General features: G+C 44.5%; 1 protein-coding gene across 1 annotated transcript in view; it reads right to left on the bottom strand.

Annotated features, from left to right (window-relative positions):
* TTN (titin) overlaps nucleotides 1–25,257 on the bottom strand; it is a 243,634-nt gene that overhangs the window by 182,823 nt on the left and 35,554 nt on the right. Inside the window, 16 exon segments of the mRNA XM_068949560.1 lie at nucleotides 36–314; nucleotides 415–702; nucleotides 821–1,099; nucleotides 1,213–1,491; nucleotides 1,602–1,880; nucleotides 1,992–2,273; nucleotides 2,378–2,656; nucleotides 2,782–3,069; nucleotides 3,194–3,472; nucleotides 3,571–3,849; nucleotides 4,248–4,526; nucleotides 4,619–4,900; nucleotides 5,330–5,893; nucleotides 6,941–7,219; nucleotides 7,918–10,476; nucleotides 22,840–22,896. Coding sequence (XP_068805661.1) covers nucleotides 36–314; nucleotides 415–702; nucleotides 821–1,099; nucleotides 1,213–1,491; nucleotides 1,602–1,880; nucleotides 1,992–2,273; nucleotides 2,378–2,656; nucleotides 2,782–3,069; nucleotides 3,194–3,472; nucleotides 3,571–3,849; nucleotides 4,248–4,526; nucleotides 4,619–4,900; nucleotides 5,330–5,893; nucleotides 6,941–7,219; nucleotides 7,918–10,476; nucleotides 22,840–22,896 — 6,831 coding nt within the window.

Raw genomic sequence — 25,257 nt, 5'->3', positions numbered from 1 at the left:
CAGAACCAAAAAGATGAGAACTTTGGGTTGCACACCTTTCACATGCAGAGCTGCTTTGCAAGTTGCTGTCCCCACATCATTGCTTATCTGACAAGTATAGTTCCCGGAATCAGAAGTCCTAGCTGAGAAGAGCTCCAACACACTAGAAGTGTCATCTTTCCAGACAGAGCGATTGGCTCCAGAAAGGACCTCTTGGCTGTCTTTAAACCACTTTATCTGTAGAGGAGTAGAGCCTTTCACCAGCACTTTGAACTGAACCCTAGCATTGGGCACAACCTCTTGGGACTGGGGTTTTTCCACAAAATATGGCGGTTCTATAACAGGTAAAAAAGAAGAAAGAGGATTACTCTGAGACAGGAGAATTCCAAAATTTTGAATTAGAGGCCTAACATTAGAGAAAGAAGGAGCTCAAACCTTTGACTGTTAAGAAACCACTGCATTGGTTGCTTCCTGCCTTATTTGTTGCTTCACAGGTGTAAGAGCCACTGTCTGTGCCTTCCAGCTTATTGATTTCCAGGAAGGCAATATTATCATGGAAAGAGTATTTGTGCTTATCACTTGCTGTTATCTCTTGGCCATCCTTGTACCACTGGATACTTATTGGATGTGAACCAGACACAATGCACTCTAGGTGGATGAAAGACCCTTTAATGCTGTCCATTTTCTTCAGCTTTTTGGTGAATTTAGGTGGTATAATGAGATCTATCCAAGACAGAGTAAAAAGATAAAGTATTAAATTCAGCTACAGTTGTGGTAGATCTCAACTCAGGAGAAGACAGTATATCTGTAAAACCAATAATAAAAGAGAGCCCATACACACCTAGGACATTAATGCTGGCAGAACAACTACTGCTCCCAACATCATTGTGAACCTCAAATATGTATTCCCCACTATCTTTCTTTTCTGTATGCAGCACCTTTAGGACTGAGACAGTATCTGTAATGCTGATCTTATATTTCGGGCCTAAAGTCAGTTCCTTGCCATCTTTGAACCACTTGGCTGTAATATTTTTAGTTCCCGAAAATTTACACTGCAAGGTTGCTGGGTCTCCCTCAGTCACATCTATTGACACGGCCTTGTCCGTGATTGTAGCAGGCTCTGTTGTGAAAGGGAAATAGAGAAGTGTGTTAAAATCACACAGTCTGTGTTTTACAGTCTGTAAAAATCACAACTATCTGAGATCACTGCAAGCACACAGTGGCTGGACCAACCTTTGACAGTCAACAGAGCAGAACACCTCTGAATTCCCGCCTCATTTTTAGCCTGACAGAAATATTTCCCATCATGTTTCAGGTCAATAGACCTCACCAGAAGAGTGGCAACATTGTTTACAAAGGTCATCTTGATATTGTTATCTTCAATCACTTCATCGTTGTCTTTCAGCCAGGACACAGTAATGGGCATTGAGCCTTTAATGGCAGCCTGAAACACAACTGTGCCCCCTCGAAGGGAGCTAATGTTTTCTATCCTCTTCAAAAACTGCGGGGGCTCTAGCAGGAAGAAAGAGGCTAAGTAAGTACAGGTCTGATGCATGGCAGTGCGGTATGGAAACCACACTGGGATAAGAGTTTGCCAGCGTCATTCTGCAGCTTGCACTAACCTTTCAGTGTGACCTCCGAACTGCAGAGGCAGCTCCCGACGTCATTTGTTACTCTACACTGATACTCGCCAACATCAGAAGCATCAAACCTGAAAATGTGAAGGCTAATGAAAGATTTCTCAATGCTTATTCTGTGCTTCTTACTGCTCCGCACGGGTTTATCATCCTTCACCCAAAACACTTCAAAGGGAGGTGTGCCAAGCACCTCGCACTCCAAAACCACATCGGAATCCTTTAAGACTTCCATGGATTGAAACTCCTTGCTAAAATAAGGTGTCTCTACAGTGCAAAAGAAAAAGCACAGTTTGTATTAATCACACTTTGGAAGCCTGTAAAGCTGCACAAAGTTTAAAGAGACAAAGAGGTTGGGTGGATGGGTGTCACACACACCTTTGATTGTAACAACGCTACTGCAAATATCTTTTCCAGCATCATTTCTGGCCTCACAAATATATTCTCCACTGTCTTCAGTCTCAACCTCCATAAGACGGAGTATTGCTGTGGATTTTGTAAAAGACATCCTGCATTTGTCACTCTCTTTTAGCTCCCTATCATCCTTGAACCACGTGATTTTAATCTCAGGGGTACCAGTGACTTTACAGGTCAGCTCAACATATCCACCTTTCTTGACCAGATAGGTTGGCTCTAGCTTCTCCTTGAAGGCAGCAGGTTCTGTGGATTTAAGAAAAGCATTAAGAATAAAGAAGGCAGCAAAGAGTGCCACTGGGATCAGTCCAGCAGCTGAAAGAAGTTAAAAAGAGAGTGAGAATGCAAACCTTTTACAAACAAGTTTGCACTACATGTTGCTAAACCAGCTATGTTGGAGACTTTGCAAGTGTATTTTCCTGAGTCTGTTGGTTTGACCGCATAAAGCTCCAGGTAGCTCGCTAATGCTTCTGTCATAATGTAGCAGGCTCCTCCTGTCACCAGCTCACTATCATCTTTATACCATTTCACTGTCAGTGGTGTTGTGCCTTTAAATGTGCCCTTGAAACGTACGGTTGATGCAGGCAGTACATCTTTGGATTCTGGTTCTACAATGAAGCTGGGTGGCTCTAGATTGCATTGAAGAGAAACAATTGTCAAGAGTAAGACACACGGCCTGCACTAGGGGGAAGAAAAGTATTATCATGTGAAAAAAAAAGTATACAAGAAAGAAATGCAAAACAAATTGCCAAACCTTTTATGAACAAAGTGCTACTGCTCTCTTTGCTACCAGCAGAGTTTGTGGCTCTGCAAATGTAAACCCCAGCATCACTTGTGTCTAGGTGTTTTATTTCCAAAGACGCAGACCCTTCTGCAAAGTGTACTGTGTACTTGGCACTTGTAGTGATCTCAGTATCCTGCTTAAACCAAGAGACAGTCATTGGAAGAGATCCAGAAATTTTGCAGTCTAGGCGGCATGAGGCGCTAATGACGCTGTCAATATTCTTCAGTGGTTTAGTAAAGAAGGGAGGGAGAGTGCGATCTGTTGGGTGTGAAAAGAATGAAAGAAAGCAACACATGAGCAAAACAGTCACGTAGTTCTGCTTCTGGGTCTCTTGGGCTCAGAGCAGCATAGCAGGGCTCTTTGCAAAGAGCCAAGTACCAACCTAGCACAGTAAAGCTGGTAGTACAAGAGCTGATCCCCACATCATTGGATATCTCAAAGGTGTACTCGCCACTGTCCTGCATTTCGGCAGCATAAAACTTGAGCTGAGCAATGTTATTTTTAAAGCTGATCCTATATTTTTTGCTGGCAGGTAGTGGCCTTCCGTCTTTGAACCATTTGGTTTTTAGCTCTGGCGTGCCCGTGACAGCGTATTCCAAAATGGCTGGATCCCCTGCTGTTACCTGAATCACTTCGGATTTTTCAATGATTTTGGCAGGTTCTACAACAGAATTAAAGAACTGGTGTTAAGGACAAAAGGGAATTGCTCTTCCTCTCATGTAGGAGACATTGCAGGGGGTCAGAGGGCTCCTACACTACCTTTAACTGTTAGTTCCCCAAAGCATGACTGACTCCCTGCATCATTCTCAGCCACGCAGGAGTATTTGCCACCAGAGCTCAGCTGGACACCAGCGATTTGCAGTGTTGCTAGGCCATGTTCAAATGTCACTCTCACTTTGTTATCATCTTGAACAATGTCTTTTCCCTTCATCCATATCACGGAAATAGGCTCTGACCCTTTCACCACAGCCTGTAACGTAATAGTATCTCCAGCCAGAGCTGTCACATTTTCAATTTTCTTAACAAAAGATGGTGGTTCTGGTTCAAAGAAGAGAGACAAAAAGAAATACTCATCTGCTACTACATCATCACATGAAACCCGCTGCTCAAAGATGATTTTATAAAACACTCTGTGCAGTACATGGCGCAATCTGGCTAAAGTGCTGGCATGGGGAAGAGCCGCATTCCCCAGCTGTGAGATTAACACATGACCCTTAAAGCCCAATGTCTAGGACGGACGAAGGTAGCCTTCAAATTCAGAGGTTTGATAGCAGATAAAGGTAAGATGTACACAAAATTTTAAGAGAAAACGACGACACTTTCCCCTTTCCACCCTCCCCCAGCCACCCACAAACCCAAAGAAATGACATTTCAAGAAACAAGAGGTCCTTGGCAATCCCTGCAGTAAGTGGAAAGAGTTTCTCTCTCCCACTGACCTTTCAAGATGTACGTTGCACTGCATATGCACTTCCCAACTTCATTAGCTATCACACACTCATATTCACCAACATCCGCGCTATTAAAGGAGGACACTTCCAGAGAAATAACAGCCTTCTGAGAGGTCAATCTGTATTTTTTACTGCTGCGAATCTGTTTCTTGTCTTTGTACCAGCTAATCTCAAATGGTCCAGTGCCAGCAACCTCACACTGAAGGACAGTGTTTGTTCCCTTCACTACCTCTGCTGGTTCGAGTGTTCGGATGAAAGAGGGAGGCTCTATAAAAGCAGCAAGAAAGAATTAGTCACCCATGCCATAAAAAGGAAGGCTTTTCCCAAGAATTTGACTGGCAGTGGCAGGAAGAACCGACCTTTAACAACCACTTCTGTGGTGCAGCTGTCACTCCCAACCTCATTTACAGCTTCACATGAGTAGCTTCCACTGTCATCAACTTTCATCTCGGAAATATCTAACACAGCCACAAAATTGACAAAGGACATCCTCTGGGTGTTGCTTTCACGGATTTCCTTATTGTTCTTGAACCAAGTAACCTGGATTTCAGGAGACCCTTTGACTTTGCACTGAAGGCGTGCAGAATCACCTGGGGTCAGTAAATAAGATGGATCGACCTTTTTCACAAATGATGGTGGTTCTAAAAAAAAGGACAGAAAAGAAAAGAAAAGAAAAGAAAAGAAAAGAAAAGAGCCTGAAATATGAAGCTTTGAGAGACTGGTTACTAGCAGAGGAACAAAACATGACTTCAGAAAAGATCAACATAATCTTTGCTAAGCCACAGTTCTCATGGTCTCTCCAGCCCTCTCCCTCCATCTCACCCCTCCATGCAGAAGTAACCTTTCAATCTGGTTGGCGAAAGAAATACTGAAAAATTTGTGCATTACACAGTGCATTCCACAGTGCACTAGAAGGCAAGGGGGGAAATAAGCAAGAGGTGAATGGACCTGATGGAAGGTCTGAGAAGAGTTTACAAAATGACTTGAGCCCAGGGAAGCCTTTCACCTGCAAAAGAAGAAATGGGGAACCCAAAAGGAGCAAAGGCAAAGGGGATCTAAGACTATCTTACCTCTGACTGTGACGCTGGCAGAAGTGGAGCTGCTTCCTGCCTCGTTTGAAGCTGTGCATACATAATGGCCCGAATCCTTGAGCTTAGCCAGAGGAATCTCAAGCGAGGCTATTTTGTCTTCAAAGTAAATCTTATAATCTTTGCCTGGAGGGATTTTGTTTCCATCCTTTGTCCACCCTACACTTACTTTCCTGTCTTCATCTACCTGACACTCAAGACGTACTTTTTTATTGACTGCTGACTGCACAGACTGCAAAACTTTAATAAATCGAGGCCTGTCTATAATGACCATTTCAGCCTGGCAGATGTCAGCCCCAAACTTGTTGGAAGCTTTGCAAGTGTAAACCCCTCTGTCACTGGTGGTGAGAAGGGAAATTTCTAACACATGCTTATTTTCCACTTTGGAGATCTTGTGGCGTTCCGAAGGTGAAATGGTTGTGCCATCTTTCTGCCAGGCGATGTCAATGACTGGAGTGCCCGAAACAGTACAGAAGAGCCTGGCACTTTTGCCCACAAAAGTAGTGATAGATTCAGGTCTGGTGAGAAACGTTGGTGGAAGTGCTTCTGCAAAACAAAGGGGTTCAATGTTATCCAGAGGTGCGGACCAGAGCTTATGCTGTCTCTCCACATCTCTTCTCTCAGGAAGAGAGAGCAGGAGGGGTTGGTTTACCATTAGACATCCTAAAGCAAAAGAGGCCAATAGTGAAGGAGACAAGAGGTGTTGAAGATAATAAATTTTGGCTTTTGGTTTTATACTTCTTGAGTCTGTATATTGCCTGAGAGCTTGAAGGCATTTTTGACTCTCTGGAGCAATGTACAAACCCAAGGAAATAAGCATAAAGCCAGAGCTTCCTCCCCCAAGACTGAGAAGTTTGCGTACCGTTCACCCAAGACTGTCAAGATTGTACACTGTTCACAGTCTGTGCATCCTTCTTTAGTCTAGCACTTAGCAAAGATCTTCATACAAAAAGAAAAGTTGAAGAAAGAAAAAATGCCATACACTGAATGCCCACAGATGTTAGAAAAAAAAAAGTAAATTGCATACTTCTCAATAGATTGAAAACCCTTTCTAAACTGAGAAACACCTTTGAACCCTCTTTTGTTTGTTTAGGATGGTCTGTTTCCCCCCTCACATACTCTTCCCATCAGGCCATGACACACACACATTCAGGTAAGCAGAGCCTGTCTTGCAAGTATAGCTGCAGGATAAGTGTAAGGTGCTAGGATAGTCACACAGTGATTATTAAACTAAAGAAATCAGATCTAAGAGCTTATTATCTGAAGGTTAAATAAACCTTCTTCAAAAATGTATTCACAAAGCAATCTCATTCTGCTGAAGATCTGGTTCCTCCCACTCTCTCTGTTGCCCTTCTTACTTCCCTCCTGAAACTTGTCACACTACTTCCTCTTTCTGAGTACAGAAAGCACCTAAAAGTGGCATTCTCAAAATCATTCTTTCTCTTTGTTTGCGCCTGCCAAAATTAGGCACGGATATTATAGAACAATGTAAATCAAGAGGCCTTCCAAGTAAGACCCCTGGTAAGTAAATTGGTGAAAGCTGTACAATATATCAGGACATTTTACAGAAAAGGAGAACGGCTTAGGACTTACCAGTTACTGTTAAAATGGCTGTAGAGCTTACACTGCCATATTGGTTGGAAGCCTTACAGCTATACTCTCCGCAGTCAACGACCTGAGGCCTTGGGATCTCCAGCGTGGAGAGGTAGTTGGAGGTGCGAATGGAGTATTTGTCCCCATCATATATCTCTCGGCCCGCTTTGTACCACTGGAACCTGACATTGGGAGCAGTTTCTACCTCACAGGTAAACTTGGCCACGTGGTTTACTGCCACCTCCAGGGATTCAAGCCTTCTCCTCAGGATTGGTGCAACTGAAATCAGAAGCACAGAGTGACTCAAAGCCCTGCCTGCCAGCATTCTGGAAAGTAGCAGTTAGTGAAGTCAGCCGAAAACATGGGTGATTTACTAGCAATCCACAGAAAGTGACTGTAAAAGAAAAAAACATACTGCAAGAAACGAAAGTAGCACTAGCCTCAGTGGACAGAGAGTGTTGTGGCACAGAAAGGCATCAGAAAACAAAGCAGAGATCCTGGAAAAACTGGAAAAATGCAAAACAGCATGGTGCAATAACAATGTGCAGAAACGACATGATACAGACGTACACCACTTTACCCTGGAGCAGTGAGAAATGATAGTGTGGACAAGAAATCATGCTAAAACAGTGCAATGACTCTAAAGACTGGGTGCAGTGAGAAAAGTGGGAAGAACATGTCCACTTCACACGTGGCTATGGCCAGGAGTGGTTGGCACTGTGGCACATGCCGTCCTGACCTCGCTTGTATGATAAGAACATGAAGCAACTAAGTGCCTCACCAGAGACTGTGAGTGAGGGAAATAAAACTTTAAAATGTGGCAAAAGGAGACTATAAATCCAGAAAGGGGACCCCCTGATTAGCGTTGTGATGACAGTAATATCATATCTGTATCCACAGATGCAGTTAGAGAGAGTCCAGTTTCATTAGTAGGACAGTGTATTAGAAAGGCAGTATTTTTATCCCCATAATCCAACCTCTTTTAACAACTGTGAGTTTTGCTGCTGTTGCTGCTTTTCCACCTTGATTCAGTGCCTCACAGGTGTACTCTCCTTGGTGTATCTCCTTGCATACTTGGCTGATTACTAGTGTGTATGTGTCCTGATCTTGCAAACACTTGAATTTGTGGCCTGAAGACACCAGTTTACCCTCAAAGTACCAATTCACCTCTCTGGCATTTGTTATCACAGACACCAGATTGACATTCTCCCCTTCCTCCACAACAGTATTGACCAGTTTGCTGCATATGATGGGACAACTCTCTCTGCCCAGCTTATCCTCTAACTTCCCATCTCTAGTTTCCAGACCCTCTCTGTCCTCTTCCTCGTGTATTTCCTCTCTTTTCTCCTTCTTTTTCAATATTTTGGTGGGTTTCTCAACTGGAACACTTGCAGCCTCTACATCAGCAGTGGCTGCAGCTGCCCCCACATCCTTGATTTGACCTTGCCCCATCAGAATACTGATGCCTTTTGCAGACAAAGGCTGCTCCAGGGGTATTTCTGCCTCCATGGTCCTCTCAGCCTGCTGGGGCTCCAGCTTGGAGTGATCTCTCCATGAGGCTTCATTGCAGAATTTTCCAAGCAGAAATGGACTGGATTGGGTTGGCAAAGCTTTGGATTTTTCATCTGTCAAGAGGTGCTTTTCTTCATACATAAGAGAATAGAAAGCCTCCTTCAGCTCTGTTTTCTGCTCAGCTGTCTGAATATTGACTTCTCCCAGGGAGATGGATATTTCTGTGGGAGTGTGCCCACCTGTGGTCACAACGTAGGTGCACAGGGTGTATTTATGTTCCCTGCTAATTTTTACTGTTTGTACTTCAACGCTTTCTTTATCAGTCAACCATTCTGAAAATAAGAGGTTTTGCTCACTTACCACTGCAGCTTTCAGGGCATCTCTAATTTGAGACTTTATGTCTAAGCTGCAGCTCTTGGGAACCTGAGCACTGAGCTCGTTCTCTTTGGTAAGAACTTGGCTTGCCTGGAGTTGGTGGACATGCATTGCTTCATGGGGCTGTCTCCTTGCTCTTGGACTCTGCCTAGATGGCCTGGTTAGATCAATGGCATGCTCGTCCTCCAGGGGCGGGTTTTCTTCTATCTGCAAGGGAAGTCTCACAGCCTGTCCTTCATGGATTCTTGCAGTAAAATCTTCCTCTGCTGCTTCGAGGGAAGAAACTCTTTCCAGGGGAACAACTCGGTCCACAGTGCAGGCCAACCTGGAGGGAAATCTGGGTTCAGCCTTCAGCTCACCTTGCATTGCCTGGAAGCCCTCTATGAGCTGGGCGTGGCCACCATCTATGGCATAGCTCTCAGTGGTGGTTGGCACCTGGAGGAGGGCTTGGGAAGCTTCTGTTTTTAGACCAGCCATCTGCTCTGCTGCATCGGGGATGACTTGCTCTTTGGGCAAAAGTATCTGCACAGCCACAGTCCCAAGGCAGCCTAATAGTTGTGCCTCAGTCACTGCTCCAGGCACCATAACCTGGGAGCCAGCAGGTAGGGTTTCCAGTAGCTCTGCCAATAGTCTGCTGCTCTCTTGTGTTGTCGCCACCTGGACAAGCATCTCTTCTACACTATGCACAGCCAGGCAGGCTGGGGGCAGTCCAGGCAGGATGCCTTCCTTGGGCAGCACGTGCTCTGCCTGGCTTGTCTGGAGCTGGAGGAGAGCCGGGGGCTCCTGAACGGCCTCAAGGCTAAGTGATCCTTCCATGGTGGGAAGTTCAACAGCCTCCTCATAGGAGAGGGGGCTTTGGTCCTCCGCCACTGCCGAGTGCTGCAAGACTGGGCTTTGCCTGCACACAGCATGATCCTCAGGCAGCACCAGGAGTTCAGCAGAGCACACTGCCTCACCCAGGGTGTTGAGTGCCTTACATGTGTAGATGCCACCATCTTCCTCCACACAGTCCTGTACTGTCAGGGAGCCTGAGCCGTCAAGGTGGTGAACAACAGAATGATGCGCATCAGAGAAAAGCCGCTCGCTCCCCTTGAACCACTGCACGTCGGGGTATGGCTCCCCAGCCACGGTGTACTCAAAGACAGCATTGAGGCCCGGTGCACACTGCACACTGTCGGGTGTCCTGACAAAGCGAGGGGCCCCTGGTATCTGGTGCTGCACGCGTAGGTGGGCGCTGCACGCTGTTTCACCATGCACATTGCTGGCCACACATGTGTACTCACCCTCATCCTGCTCACCAGCATATGGGAGGATGAGGTTGTGGTCATTGCCAGTAAACACTAACTTACAATTCATGGATGGAGTTAGTTTCACACCATTAAAAAACCACTGGATTTTGGGTGTGGGGCTGCCAGTAACAGTAACAGAAAGCCTAGCTACGTCTCCCTGCCAGATTTCAACATTCGACACCTGCTTGAGGAAAACAGGGACGCTGCCCCCCTCCTCCATTTTCATCTTTGCTTTGCTGGAATAAACTGATTTTTCAGGCTCAAATTCAAGTGCTTTATCTCTATCAGGCAATTGAAGGCCGCTGCTGTAACCTTCTCTTCTTCCTTCCTCAGCAGACAAAATAAGAGTATTAGGGATGTCTGTATGGAAAAAAGATTGTTCAATTTTACTAAAATATTTAAGTGAACTCTTGCAGATAGCTATAAGCAATGAATAGCAATACATGGCTCTGTTAGTTTAACTTTTTTGTATATCTGGAGGCTTTCTCAATACTGTACAGCAGTTAGCAAGGAACATGAGACCCCTTTGTATTAATTATACCCTTCCAAGCTTAGAGACATGCTATGCTGTCAGGTTACCAGAGAACTTCCCGTCTAGATCAACATGGGAGGCTCTCTAAATCTGGCAGCATGGTATGGGTCAGACATACCCCCTAGAGTATCCAACAATCCAGCATTGGTGCATTTGACAAATATAACTAAAGTGGTATGTGTCATACATATTTATATGCACAATAATACAAACAAGCACAGCAGAGCAGTGCTAAGGCCCTGTTTTAATCCACAACACCACAAAAAAACAGAATGGCAGAATTAGGAGTGGAAAAATAAAACAAGCTTTTGGGCACACGAGCCTTTCTCCTGGTATGGTTAGTTCACCTCTTCCAACTCACTTATTTGTCTAATACAAGATATTACCTTTCCTTACCAGTTTTGCCCTGCTTTTGTCACTAGACCTTTGTGGTTAAAACACAGTTATTACAAAAATCATGAGTTTACATTCTTACTTTAATGTCATTAATTTAACTTGCACCTTTAAACCCCTTTCTGAAATAATGTTGCATATGAAAACTCCTGCAATACCAGAGAAAAAGAAGACAGAGAACCTTCAGGTTTTTCTTTTCCTTGCCTTTGTGGATTTAGCCTTTTTGCGTGTGTGTTGGCCCATTTTGCTCTAATGGTGGTTTAAAAACGAGAAGAAGACATCAAGGGAAGCACATGTTGTCCTCTGCAGACCCTCGACACTAGAAACATCAGTGAATTCTATGATTTCCAGGAACAGAACAAAATATCCAGGAAAAGTACGACGCAAAGATAACATTTAGAAACCAAATCCTGCCGTTCTCACTAAGCCAAGTTTGCTCAGCCACACCCCACAGTATTTGACACTGGAAGAACATGAGCGTTGTTAAAAAAAAAAAGAAAAAGAAAAAGAAAGAAAAAAGAACAGTGAGTGAATAAAAGTCTCTAAGCGCTCTAATGGCGAACCTCAATATGTTCTCAACTACAGTGTCTTAAAGATCCAAAACATTTGAGATGATAATTTTTGCTGCACTCCAAGAACAAATATAGAAAATAGCAAAAAATATCATGCCCAATTCTTTCTCATTGACTTTAGCAGTTACTAAGCTTTCCCAAAATCTCTTAATATACATGAGATAGCACAGTGCATACAGCAACTACCTGCAGAGAGGAGCTTATGTGAAAAAGTATTACACTAGCACTTTACTGTTATCTGTCAGCCTTGTTAAAGCCAGTATGGCAGCTTCAACAGAAACACTAGTACTAGTAAATGTGAGGACAGATAGCAGAAGAGGGTAGAATTGGGAAGAAAGTATTAAAATTGCAGAGTGGAATCTTTTCTAATACATACGCAAAGGCTTTACACAAAGAAACGTGGCAAAAATTAATACATTTTGGGTGTTGCATATTGCATATTTATGACAGAAAAACTATACAGATGCTTCTCCATATTTTAGCTATGCCTGTGAAATGAATAAAGTACAAGAAGTGACGGACTTATATAATTAACATTTTTATTTCACAAATTTATCATACTTGTTAACATTCAATACACATTGATGACAAACTAACATCATTCATCCTCTTTTTAAGATATCTAGTTTGTAAAAATGAAGCTGTTAAACCTGACAATGAAATAGTGAATTTTGTAATTCTTATGAAAGCACAAAATTTTGGAGAGAGATGGTTAAATGTGGCTCTAAGATATACTGATTGCCCCAGAGTAAGTTTATTCAAAACCAGAATTATTCCAGATTTATATCAGTGTAGCTTAAGTCAGACTTTGGCTCTTCATACAACAATTACAGCGTTCCTGGCCAATGTATGAAACGGACATTTAAAACAAGACTTTTAAATGTACGTAAACCATAAACATTTAAAATAGAGATACAGATGCCTGGCCATATATTTCAGATGTGAACATGAACTTTGACCTGTTTGGATCTAAGATTTCTTAGGCCTCTTTCTACTAAAAATGTCTATTGGTTTACATAGAAATCAAGCACATTATAATTGCTTAGGACCTGACCAAAGGCCCTCTGACCTCATTAGCTTTGAACCAAAAAGACCTTTCATATCACAGCTGATGTATAACAAAACAACTCATGTCAACTTCCCTGGGGACCTGTGCTGTCTAATGAATCAGTTAGTGCTACACATCTGCACAAGGAATGGATAAGGACACATTATGAAACAGTTCTTACTCAGGACAATGTTGGATCAGACACTCTCACTTCTCTTTCCTACCACCATTACCTATGAGAAATTGCAATTACCTCTCACATACAAATTTTAAGTATTTATTATGGGGTCATGAATGGGAAGAAACTCAAATAAGTGACACACTGACAATAGTTTAACCACTTGGGTCATTTTCCCATGTGCTGGGTCATGAGAACTTACCACTTCTGCAGTTTAAAGGTAAGTGGGGCAGCACAATCGGGCAAAATGAGTATTTTGATCAAAACTGGCTATCCCAAATAAGTGATGGGATAGTCCTGAAAGATAATGGAGTCTTTGAGGCTAACCACTGTGTGAAGACACATCACACCCAGATATAAGAACATGCATTAACATAACTGGATGTACTACGGGAATAGTTCTCTCATATTTAAAATCACCATGCTCCTCAAAGCAGTTTGAAAGGCAACTGACAGCAAATTGTAAATAACCTGAACCTCACATAACAAGTAATCAGAACACATATCATTTTTGTGTAAAGCAACAATTCAGGGCCATTGAATCTAGCATTCCGCTTTGATATATAGGTTACTAGAAAGCTGGCATTAGAGACTTATTTTATATCTCCTGTAAATTAATTAATAACTTTTATATTTTTAAAATATTTGTTTAACTAGTTTATCAACGTCCATGTAAGCTGGATTAATTTAATTCTGATTTAATTATTTCAATTACTGCTGATCCTTCCTCCTAAATATTTGTATTAGTTTAGTTTAAATACAAAAATATATATTCCTATTGAGAATATTAATGTAAAAATCTTTTCTGCTGAGAAAATGCCACAGATGGTAACAATTGAATGTATCCTATTTCTGGTCATCTTGACACATAGCACACTTAACTGTTACTAATAAAAAAAGGAATCTTTAGAGATTTAGCTCTAATGTGGAACAAGAATACTGCACAAAAATCTCTTGCTTTCTTACTGCTATGCAATTTTTATGAATGACACTGGAATACAGGGACAACCAAGATTATTTTAATAAATTTACAGTTACATCATTGATTTATTATGCTCCCTCTCCTTTCCTTTTAACTTTTAAAGATACAGTACAAAATATCTTTGCATGTTTATTACTTGGTAATAGAGAAAAAAATCCTGTACAGTCTCTACTAAAGCAAAACTTTATTCCCATCCCATTGCATTGTTTTTCTTTGCAGCTACATTATTCTGTTGACTTAAAAAAAGTCATTGGATTCCATGAGTTGGAAGAATGAGGCCCATGGATTTAAGAGCTTTGCAGTGATAGAAACTGTAAACGTTTACAGGATTTGAATCAGATACTCACATTTTCTGACAGAACATTGTGTGAAGGGGGAATACCAATTTTAGGAGTTCTTTCATGGAACAACATCCATACTAAATAGCAAGTGTAAATTAGTATTCCACACCTTTAAGTTACAAGAAAAAGGTGATTTCTACATTTCCAGGTGACTTCTAGACTACCTAAAACTTATAATGATTGCACTGTTACAGAAACACAGGAATATATACAATATATGAAATGAATGAGTCCTACATAAATGAGTCAATTAAAATATCTTTACAAGAACGAGTAAGGAGTTTGGGAGGAGTCTGAAACATACCTTGGTGCAGAAAGTGTGCACAAGACCTATGCACAACCTAAATCTCACTTAAATTCCCCAAGGAAAGCAAGTTTAGGTGAGACAGAAATACGCCCACATGGAGTGAATTTCACCCCTAAAGAGACGGTAAACAATGCCCCTAAAACAAGTGCTACACAGTGAACAACAACACAAACATGCTGAGTGTTTCGAAAGAGACTCTGAAATCAGGTATGGAAATCTAGTACAATGTTAACACAGCACAAGTTTCAGCACTTCCTGCTCTGTTAGTAGCTATACATTTGTATTCCCCACTGTCACTTTGGGTCAAGTTTTCAATAGTAAGGCTATGACAGCCTCCCTGCTCTTCCTGCACACGGTACCTGTCCCCTTCCAACAACATCCCATCCTTGTGCCAACTGACACTTGGGTGGGGGGAACCAGTCACAAGGCACTGGAAACACACTGAGGCACCTATAAACGTACTGTAGTCAGAAATAAGCCTGAGAAATCTGGGAGGAGCTTCTGTGACTTGGAACTCAAAGCAACAGCTCTCTGAGTCCTCTGCCCTAAGCTCAACCTGTTCCTCTTGGGATGGCTCTGCAAATACATCAAAATTAATATTGACACACTGCTCCCCTTCCACTTCCTGCTCTTGTTCAGTAACTGCCACCAGCTGGACTGCTCTCTGCAAGTCATCAGTGTGTGGCTCAAACTCAAACTCCGGCTCTATTTCTGCCCGGTCACCTGGGGTCACAGTGTTTCTTAAAAACAAGTCACACTTCTGGGGCCTGTCTGGAGCACTGTCTGTGGCTGTCTCACTGCTTGCCTTAGTGCTTGCTCCCTGCGGAGCTGTGACTACGAGAGACCCTTTGCACATTGCTTCTCCCAGCCTATTAATTGCCCGACACTGATACCTGCCACCATCAGAAGGACCTACGTTTTGGACCTTCAGACTATGAAGGCCCTCCCTCTGACTCACAACATACTTTCCCACGTCGGGGGTCACAAAGGTGTCACCTCTGAACCACTGCACTACTGGGACAGGGGTACCCGTCACTGCACACTCAAACACTGCATCTGAGCCTTCTCTGACCACCACATCTATAATGGGCACAGCAAAACGGGGTGGCATTTCAGTCACTTGGAAATCAATTTTTACATCCTCACTCTCCTCTGTGGCCAAGCCCGCAGCTTGCTCCAACAGGGCAAGTGGAAGGACATCCAGGGAAACCACCATGCTCTTTTTATCTAGGCTGAACTCGGGGCTGGTTACAATTTTGACTTGCTTCTCAAACTCCTTCACCTCATTTTCGTCCAGTTCCACTTCCAGGAGGATTTCCTGTGGTGAGGGTGACCGTGAGGAAGTGCTTTGCTCCAAGTCAAAGTGTATAATATGCTGGTGGGTGACAGGGGGTGGCAATGCCAGTGATCGCCCATCTTCAGATAAAACTTCCACTTGGACAATGCTTTTAGCTTCCCCAACAATGTTCACCGCGTGGCAAAGATAGTCCCCTCCATCAGCTTTCCGGAGGTTAGTGATTTCCAGCACACACCTGTTCCCATCCTTCTCTATTTGCACTCTCTCATCCGGCTCCAGCAGAGATTTATTGTGATACCACTTCACCTCTGGCTCAGGCACACCCACCACCTCAGTCACAAAGTTCAGTGTGCTGCCCTCATACAGCCTCCTCCTGCTCAATGTCTTGAGGAACAGAGGTGGCATCTCATTGCCTGATGGCTCCAGGGCTTCACAGGGGGTCCTAAACACCTCGGCCTGTGGCTGGTTTGAAGGATGCCATCTCCCCTCACAGTGAGGGAGTGTGGCCAGGGCATCCACATACTCCCCAGTTGGTGTCCTGTAGCGCTCAGGTGGTGTGCTGTCCCCTAAGGGGGAACGGGAGCCCTCAGAGGGTGTGGAGTAGTGGTCTGGTGGTGCTTTGCACTCTGAACCCTCAAAGGGTACAGAGTAGTGCTCAGGTGGTGTGCTGTACTCAGAGCCCTCAGATGGTGTGGAGTAGCGCTCAGGTGGTGTGCTATACCCTGAGCCCTCAGATGGCGTGGAGTAGCGCTCGGGCGGCGTGCTGTACCCTGAGCCCTCAGATGGCGTGGAGTAGCGCTCGGGCGGCGTGCTGTACCCTGAGCCCTCAGATGGTGTGGAGTAGCGCTCAGGTGTACTGAGTGGTGTGTGGTAGGATGTCGATGAAGCAGTCTCAAAGATCTCCACTGAAGAGGGAGGTGTGTAGAAGCGGTCCGAATCAGGCGACTCCTCTCCACACCCACTCTCCAGCTCTATAGACATTTCTGACTCAGGAGAGAAGGGCCGAGCCAGCTCCTGCTGGTTGTTGTAATAGTCGTAAACCGTGCTGAAGGTAACCTCCTCCACCTCCAGGGAAGTGATGATCTCTCGCTGCCCCTTCTGAGCTGCCTCTTTGACTCCTGAAGTTTCCTGCAACCCTGTTGACCTTAAATACTTGGCCAAGGAGAAGTTAGGCTCTGACTCTGAGGCTTGAACAGTGCTGGGCTCTGGACTTGCAGAAACTTCTTCCCACAGTCCTTCATCATCCAGGCTACTCTCAGCAGCTTCCTCAGCGGGAGTCCTCTTCTTGCCCCCAGACTCCTTCCGTTCCTCCTTCTGTGCCACAGGATCATTAGTTATTAAACCAAATAGGAGTCGCCCCAACGAAAAACCCTTGGCAGTGTTTGGTTCCTGCTGGGTGTCCCTAGGCACCCTCTCAGGGAAAACTGTGGTCTCCTTCTCAAAGGTGGAGCTGCTCATTCCTTTCTCAAATAACTTTTGTATTTCTGGACCTTCCTTCTCCTCTGCCTGATGCCCAGCCTGGAGTTTTTTTTCATACGCAGCTTTTTTCAAGTCAATGATAAAGCTGTCACTTTGAGAGTCTGCCATCTCCAGTCTCTCGCCACCCTCCCACACGTGTGTTTCTTGCACTAGCCTTTGGATATCTGCTGTGGGCTCTGCCAGAAAAGTATGAATTTGTCCCTCAAGTGATTCCTCCTTGCAGACACGTGCCTCTGGCTCATAAATTCCTGCTGCAGATGGACTCTTTTCAGCAGATAGCACGATGTTGGTGAGATCCCCTTTAGGGATTTGCAAATCAACAGTTCTGATTTCTGTTGGCTGTGCCTCTTTCTGGGCATTGGCCCCCTCCAGCTGCATACTGTAGCTCTGACGTAGCTCTTCATTCAGAGATATTTCTTCCACAAGGATGTCATGTTTGTGCACAGGAGAGATGAGACCATTCATTCCCTCCTCCATGCTCTCCAGAGCCGTAGGGGTTTGTGCTGGTGCTGTGTCCACAGTCTCTTCAGTCGGAAGAGGCTCCACAAATTTCTTCAGATCAATTATGATACTGGCCATATCAGTCTTGGATGGCAGCAGCTGCTCTTCAAAATGCACCTTTTCTGGCAGAACCTGAACTTCCTCAGGAAAATCCTCACCTGTGTTTTCTACGCTAGGAGGAGTAAGTATTAGATCCAGGGAAGAGTTGCCTGTATCAGGCTCTGTTTCTTGCAGTGTTTGTTCATCACTGTGTATTTCCCAGTGTCCAGCATGCCTAGCATCTGGCATTTCTTCCTTATGGACAGAATCATCAGCCTCAACGTCCTGTTCAATATCCACTGACCCAGCATCCCCAGCCATTGGCATTTCTTCCTTATGGACAGAATCATCAGCCTCAACGTCCTGTTCAATATCCACTGACCCAGCATCCCCAGCCATTGGCATTTCTTCCTTATGGACAGAATCATCAGCCTCAACGTCCTGTTCAATATCCACTGACCCAGCATCCCCAGCATCTGGCATTTCTTCCTTATGGACAGAATCATCAGCCCCAACGTCCTGTTCAATATCCACTGACCCAGCATCCCCAGCCATTGGCATTTCTTCCTTATGGACAGAATCATCAGCCTCAACGTCCTGTTCAATATCCACTGACCCAGCATCCCCAGCCATTGGCATTTCTTCCTTATGGACAGAATCATCAGCCTCAACGTCCTGTTCAATATCCACTGACCCATCATCCCCAGCCATTGGCATTTCTTCCTTATGGACAGAATCATCAGCCCCAACGTCCTGTTCAATATCCACTGACCCAGCATCCCCAGCCATTGGCATTTCTTCCTTATGGACAGAATCATCAGCCCCAACGTCCTGTTCAATATCCACTGACCCAGCATCCCCAGCCATTGGCATTTCTTCCTTATGGACAGAATCATCAGCCTCAACGTCCTGTTCAATATCCACTGACCCATCATCCCCAGCCATTGGCATTTCTTCCTTATGGACAGAATCATCAGCCTCAACGTCCTGTTCAATATCCACTGACCCATCATCCCCAGCCATTGGCATTTCTTCCTTATGGACAGAATCATCAGCCTCAACGTCCTGTTCAATATCCACTGACCCATCATCCCCAGCCATTGGCATTTCTTCCTTATGGACAGAATCATCAGCCTCAACGTCCTGTTCAATATCCACTGACCCATCATCCCCAGCCATTGGCATTTCTTCCTTATGGACAGAATCATCAGCCTCAACGTCCTGTTCAATATCCACTGACCCATCATCCCCAGCCATTGGCATTTCTTCCTTATGGACAGAATCATCAGCCTCAACGTCCTGTTCAATATCCACTGACCCATCATCCCCAGCCATTGGCATTTCTTCCTTATGGACAGAATCATCAGCCTCAACGTCCTGTTCAATATCCACTGATCTCTCTTGCTCCTTGGCCTGTTCTTTGTGCTGCTCTTCTGCACAGAAGTCATAAAAGACAAACTGCTCCTTTGTGTGTGTGCTTGTAACATCATGCAGGTGGGACGCACTTGGCTGTGCTACAGGACGTGCATCAGTAGGCATAGTCCCCCAGGCAGGGGCATTCGTCTCCACAATGTAGCCGCAATTGCTCTCCTCTTGTACCACCGGAGGTACAGGAATGAAAAACTGTGGATCCTTGCACTCCTGTTCCAGAGTAGTCTGCTCAGAGACAGGTGTTTGACCTTCCATTTCCACAGATGGTGACTCCAACATGTCCCAGGGCAGAGTGTCTGTAGGCAGTCCTACCCTGTCCCCTTCAGGCTCCAGCTCCTCTGAAAAGTGGCCTGAGTCCTTGGCCACCAGTTCATTCTCTTCCCTGGACATGATGTGGTACAGGTCATTAGCACCAATTCCAAAGCTGTGCTCCTCAGGGACTGCTTTTTTGCTGTGCTGCCTCATCTCAGAAATACCATCTGCATCCCCTACATTCTCCTCTGCATAACCTATCTCCTGCCTTGCACAAACCTCCATGGTATCCAGCACCATATTTTCCTCCATCTCACTATGCTTGATGTATGGGCGTTCCTCTTCTGAGTGCTCACCAGGAGGTAGAGACAGCTGCAGGGAGCAGGGAAGGAGGACTTCTTGCTCTTTGGAGCATGTGATCTGCTTTTCTTCCTCCTGTACAACTGTGCTGAGGCCTTGGAAGTGCATGGCATGCTCCATGGTGGGCACTCCCTTGGTACCTGCATCCTTGCTATACAACCTGGGTGCACTGGGCTGCACTGATAGCTCGGAGGCAGTCTGTGCTCTTCCCACCACATTCTCAGCCATGCAACAATACAGCCCGGCATCCAGGACAGAGACCCCTTGGATATGTAAGCAGTGTGTACCATCTTCGCCTTCCTCAAACCTAAGCCTCTCACTGGCAGACAAGCTCTGGCCATTCAGGGACCAGACCACAGATGGTGGGGGCTTCCCAGACACCGCACACTGCAGCACCACTGCCTCTCCTTCATGGCAATGGATGTGTGTCGGGGCTTCTGCCACTATTTGAGGTGGCTCATTTCCCACATCAAAGGAAAATTTGAACTTGTGCTTTACAGCAGGGGAAGCCTGGTCTGGAGGGGGCTGCGTGGTCTCTCTCATCTCAGTGTCTTGCTCTGGTGTTGGAGTGGGGGCAATGATTTTGATTTCCACAGGCAGTGACAGCAGGTCTGTGTCTGGAGCAGCACTCAGCAGCTCCTGCTCTGCTGCGAAGGCCAGGCTGACATCTTCCTCCTCCTCCTTCTCCACCTTCTCTTGCTCCTCCTTCTCCGCAGTCTCGTGGACCAGCGGCTGCCGCCTTACACGTAGTGTGGCTGAAGTGCTGGCTGTGCCCAGGGGGTTGAAGATCACGCAGGTGACAGTGCCACTATGCTGTGGGAGCAGGGCTGGGAAACTGAGTGTGGAGCAGCACTCTGTGGTGTGGATGGTGGTGCCCTGGATGCGACCCACAGGCTCAGAGTTGTTGTACCAAGTGACTGTGGGCTGTGGGCAGCCATGGAAGAGGCAGGAGAAGGCACAGCTCTGCCCCTCAGTGCCCTCCTGAGGCTTGACCTCCTGGACGAAGAGGGGAGGGCAAGGCTTCAGGAGCCTATCTGGTGCTTTCTGCCTGCCCCCCTCTGCCTCAGGCTCACTGAGCCCCACCACTGCCTGCACCTCCAGGGGCTCCGAGCTATCTGCTGCACTAGGCACCTCAGCCCAGCTAGGCTCCCTAGGAGGGCCCCCCACAGGCAAGGAGGTGAGGGATTCCCTCTTCTTTTCCAGTGCTGCCCTCTTTGCCTCCCGCAGCCGCTGCAGCTTCCTGCGGATCTCCTCATCCAGCAACTCCTCACCATCCACTACCATGCCACTGTGCTCCCTGCTGCACATCAGCCCCAGGCGGCGAGGCCCCACCGGTGGTAGCCTCTGGAACCGGATGGTCCGCACCATGCCCCGGGCTGGGGAGAGGTCCCGCAGTAGCTGCTCAGCCTCCTGTCCCTTGTCAAAGGGTGAGCCAGTGCAGCGGAGCACCACTCGCAGTCGGTCCTCCTGCCGCTGCTGCAGCAGACACTCCCAGCTCTCCCGCATCCCCTCTGCTTTCCCTGCCAGGCCCAAGTCCTGCTGCTCCCCACTGTGTGCCACCAGCAGCGAGGCGGTGGACTCAGCTGAGCCCTCGCTATTAATCGCAAATACCCTATAGCTGCCAGCATCACGCTCCCGCACATCCCGCACCTCCAGGCTGGCACAATGCACGTGCTCCTCACTCTCAGTGCGGATCACCTTGCGGCAGTCCTGGTGGACAGGCCGGTTGTTGTGAAACCAGGCCATGTGGGGCGGCGGGCATGCCACCAGCTTGCACTGGAAGAGTGCGGGGTCTCCCTCCAAGACAGACCTACACTTGAGGCCCTGAGTGAAGGTGGGTTTGCGGTTCTGGGGGCAAGCCAACACTGCTGCTTCCCTGGGTCCCTCGAGGTTCGCCTCACTGTGCTGCTCTGCAAAAGAAGGACACTGAGTTACACCATACCCCACTCGTCCCACCATCTCACTAAAAAAAATGAAATAGCAGTATATTGAATTAAATAATGGGCATGCAACAGATTTCATCACACACCCAGGAAAAAAAAGTAATTCACTCACCATATTTGTTCGAATAAACGCAAAGCCTTGCTCTGTTTTAAAGATTGACACGAAAATCGTTCGTTGTCTGTTCTTTCTTCAGACTGTGGAAATTTCTTCTTGAACAAGCAAAAATGAATTTCAAAATAACACATTCCTCTGCATATATGTTTTTCTGACCGGAAAAGCTGTATGTGTCTTTGGGTGGCAAAGAAGAAAATCTTACCTGACTTGCAGACAGTAGAATAAACGCCCTTTCTTACCCTTCTGGTTGTGGATTAAATGTTCAAACAATTGAGAAAAAATATTTTGAAAGATATACAAAAAAAGTAAGTAATTAGCTAACATGAAATGAGAAGGCGTTTATTCGAACTAATACAGCCACTAACTTCACAGTGTTATACACAGAGAAAAAAGCAAGCAACATGGATCACATATGCTATCTGCAAGCCAGGGTAAGAGATGTATAATGATAAATTAATGTATATAAATAAAGTGCAAGGAATCAATGAGAATGTGTAAGCTTTCACATATCCTAAACAACAAATGCTTTCTAATATACCCTCTCCATCCAACTGTGACCACTGAATTGATTAATGTTAGGTTGCTAGCTTATTTTAAAATCATATCATTAAGATTTTTATAACTTCCTTCTGAAGTAAACTATTCCATGCATTCAAAAGGAAATTGAAGAAATAAAAGCTTTGTGAACAGCTGCAAAGCATGAAGTAGAAGTTAAGAATATGGCTGCAAAACTATAAATTTAAAGTTTTAAACATATTTTAAAACTTAAATAACCTTATAATGCAGGTAACCCTTTGCATATCAAAACAAACATGCAGCATATTTCATTATGTTTTAAAGTATTTTGTACTTTCCCCATCAGATATTATATGTAAGCAAATAAAAGACCTTCACAATGTTACAATTACTGGTACTAATGATCTCTTTCAGTGTAACATTATCAGTGACTGTACCTTTCACTGCCAGTTCAATCTCTTCCTCTAGCTTCTCATGAATAATTTTTTCAGGAGCTAGAATAAAAATACAAAGATTTTTCAGCTTAATTGCTAAACACGCCAGTAAACTCATTATGAAGTAAGAACATTCAGTCTCTGTTGCAATGACACAGAAATTCACACATACATATACATAAAAGCATGCCAAACAACTCAAATGCTTGATAAATTTTGAGAACAAAGTAACTGGATGCTTTCAAATTTGTTTGCAATGTACGCTTTTCTACAAGTTTTGCTTTCCTTTTTGCAGGGTGGGGGAAGATTTCTAATGTAACATGCCTTTATCATGCCTTTAAATGCCTGAGGAAAACATTCAGCAATCCACAGACTAATTAGATGCTTCTCGTTCTTTATCATCTCCCAGGGAATGAACGTACTTGAATGCAATGATGCTATGCAAGAGGAACTGATACTTGGAAGGAACATGCAGTTGCCAACCTGTCACTCTCAGATGGGTGCTGCACTCGGCTTGTCCTGCAGAATTAACTATTCTGCACTTGTATATACCCCTGTGGTTCTGACCAACTTTTAATAATCTTAAACTGCACAGTGGCCCATCGTGCTTTAAAGAACATAATGCAGATTCCTCAATTATTAGCTGATTGCACAGCCAGATCACGCAAGGTGTAGGCACGCCCTTCATTATACAAAAGAGTAACACATCATCTCCTTCCTTTACTGTGGTTTCTGAAGGCAGAGTTTCAAGAAACTCCGGTGCTTCGGCATCAGTTTCTGTGATATCTTCACAGGGCACAACATCAGGATAGTAGACTCTGTTCCTTTGTTTCTCAGTTTCATGTGTTTTTCGGGATGTAGATACAAACAAGCTGGAAGTTTTCTTGGAAGATTCTTGCTTAACTTCAGATGTCTTAAACTGACACTCTTTGGCTGCTTTAAAGCTTTTAGTATCTGATTCAAGGGTAATTTTTGTTACTGCTTTGGCTTGTGCTTCTTTAGCTAGGCAAGAATAAAGTTAGGAAAAGGATTAGGTCAGATGGTTTGCAGGAATAAAAAATATCCTTATATTCGGGGGAAAAAAGGCCATTAATTAGTACTGAAAAGAATTTCCAGGATATTAGTGCTAAAATAAGGTTATTAAATATCCAAATGATTACACATTTAAGAGCTCTATTCATGCTGCGTTAAGTCTAGTTCCCAGTTAAACCTAAGGGACCAAGACTCAGTCCATAAGAGCTAATGCAAGCATATCTTTGGTTTTAATTGAATCCTCTTCCTCTGAACATAGAAGATAGCAGCAGAAAATTATGCAAAGGGAGCATAACCCAAAACTTAGTAGTGAAGAGACAAACTTTGATACGAAAGTGCCAAATCAATGACACAAGGTCAGCAGCTTCCTCATTATTCATCGTATTCTTCTGCACTTGATTCCTTTGGGTTCAGCAAAACTGTGGTGACAATGCACTTTTGGGTCTTCACTACCAAAGAACATCATGACCTGCAGTCCAAAATCATTGCTACAAGTGGTAACACTACCAACATTTTAATACTTTGATGTCAGGTAGAAGGGGAAGGAGTCTTAGCAAAAACAAATACCTGCACTTCAGAGGAAATAAACGGTAGAAGACAACTCAGTAATACATTATTGGAAAGAGACAAAACTTGTACCTATTAATACTTTCAGGTATGTTGCCTATATTAACTGCCTGATAAATGGAAAAGAGGTTGGCCCCATACAAATTGGAATGATCAGGTACCTGAACAACAGCATCATTTATCTGACATTACTATCTTCCTTAAACTCCAGCTTCAGGAATCATCTCAAAATGCAAAAATTCCTATATTCTGTTTTGCTTTATGTTTTGCTTTACTGCACATCATAAAAGACACAAGGAATAAAAAGCCTTATACAGCCGTGGCTTGCTTGAAAGAAACATGACAGACCATCCAAGCAAGTTACAATACTACCTTCCTGGTGCTGCACATGTCACTTAAGAATAGAGCTCTAAATGTAGGCAAAAAACCCCAAATCATTATGACTAGAGCTTTCTCAATTAAATACTACAATAAGGGAAATATAAGTGAGCTGGAGTAGCGATAATGAAGTTGAAAATGGTAAGTCGTAATGTTAAAAGTCAGATAACCACCTTTGATGGTTAGTACTGCAGCAGTTGTTGTCTCTCCGTGATGATTATATACAGTACAGCTGTACAGTCCTTGATCTGTCATCTGAGCATTTACAATTGTGAGCAGCAGGACACTTCCATTTTGTGATATCTTCAAATTTTCAGATACTTCTATCCTTTCACCTCCGTGGGCCCAAAGACATTTGGAGAAAATTTCATTTTCTAAGGCACATATGAACTGAGCAGTGTCACCACATTTCACAGTTAGGTCTCTGAGCTGCAGGAGAATCTT

The sequence above is a fragment of the Struthio camelus genome, chromosome 6 (genome assembly GCF_040807025.1).
Source record: "Struthio camelus isolate bStrCam1 chromosome 6, bStrCam1.hap1, whole genome shotgun sequence".
In the NCBI taxonomy this organism is placed as follows: Eukaryota; Metazoa; Chordata; class Aves; order Struthioniformes; family Struthionidae; genus Struthio; species Struthio camelus.
The sequence above is the reverse complement of the archived record's forward strand: the minus strand, read 5'-3'. Positions and strand labels throughout refer to the sequence as shown.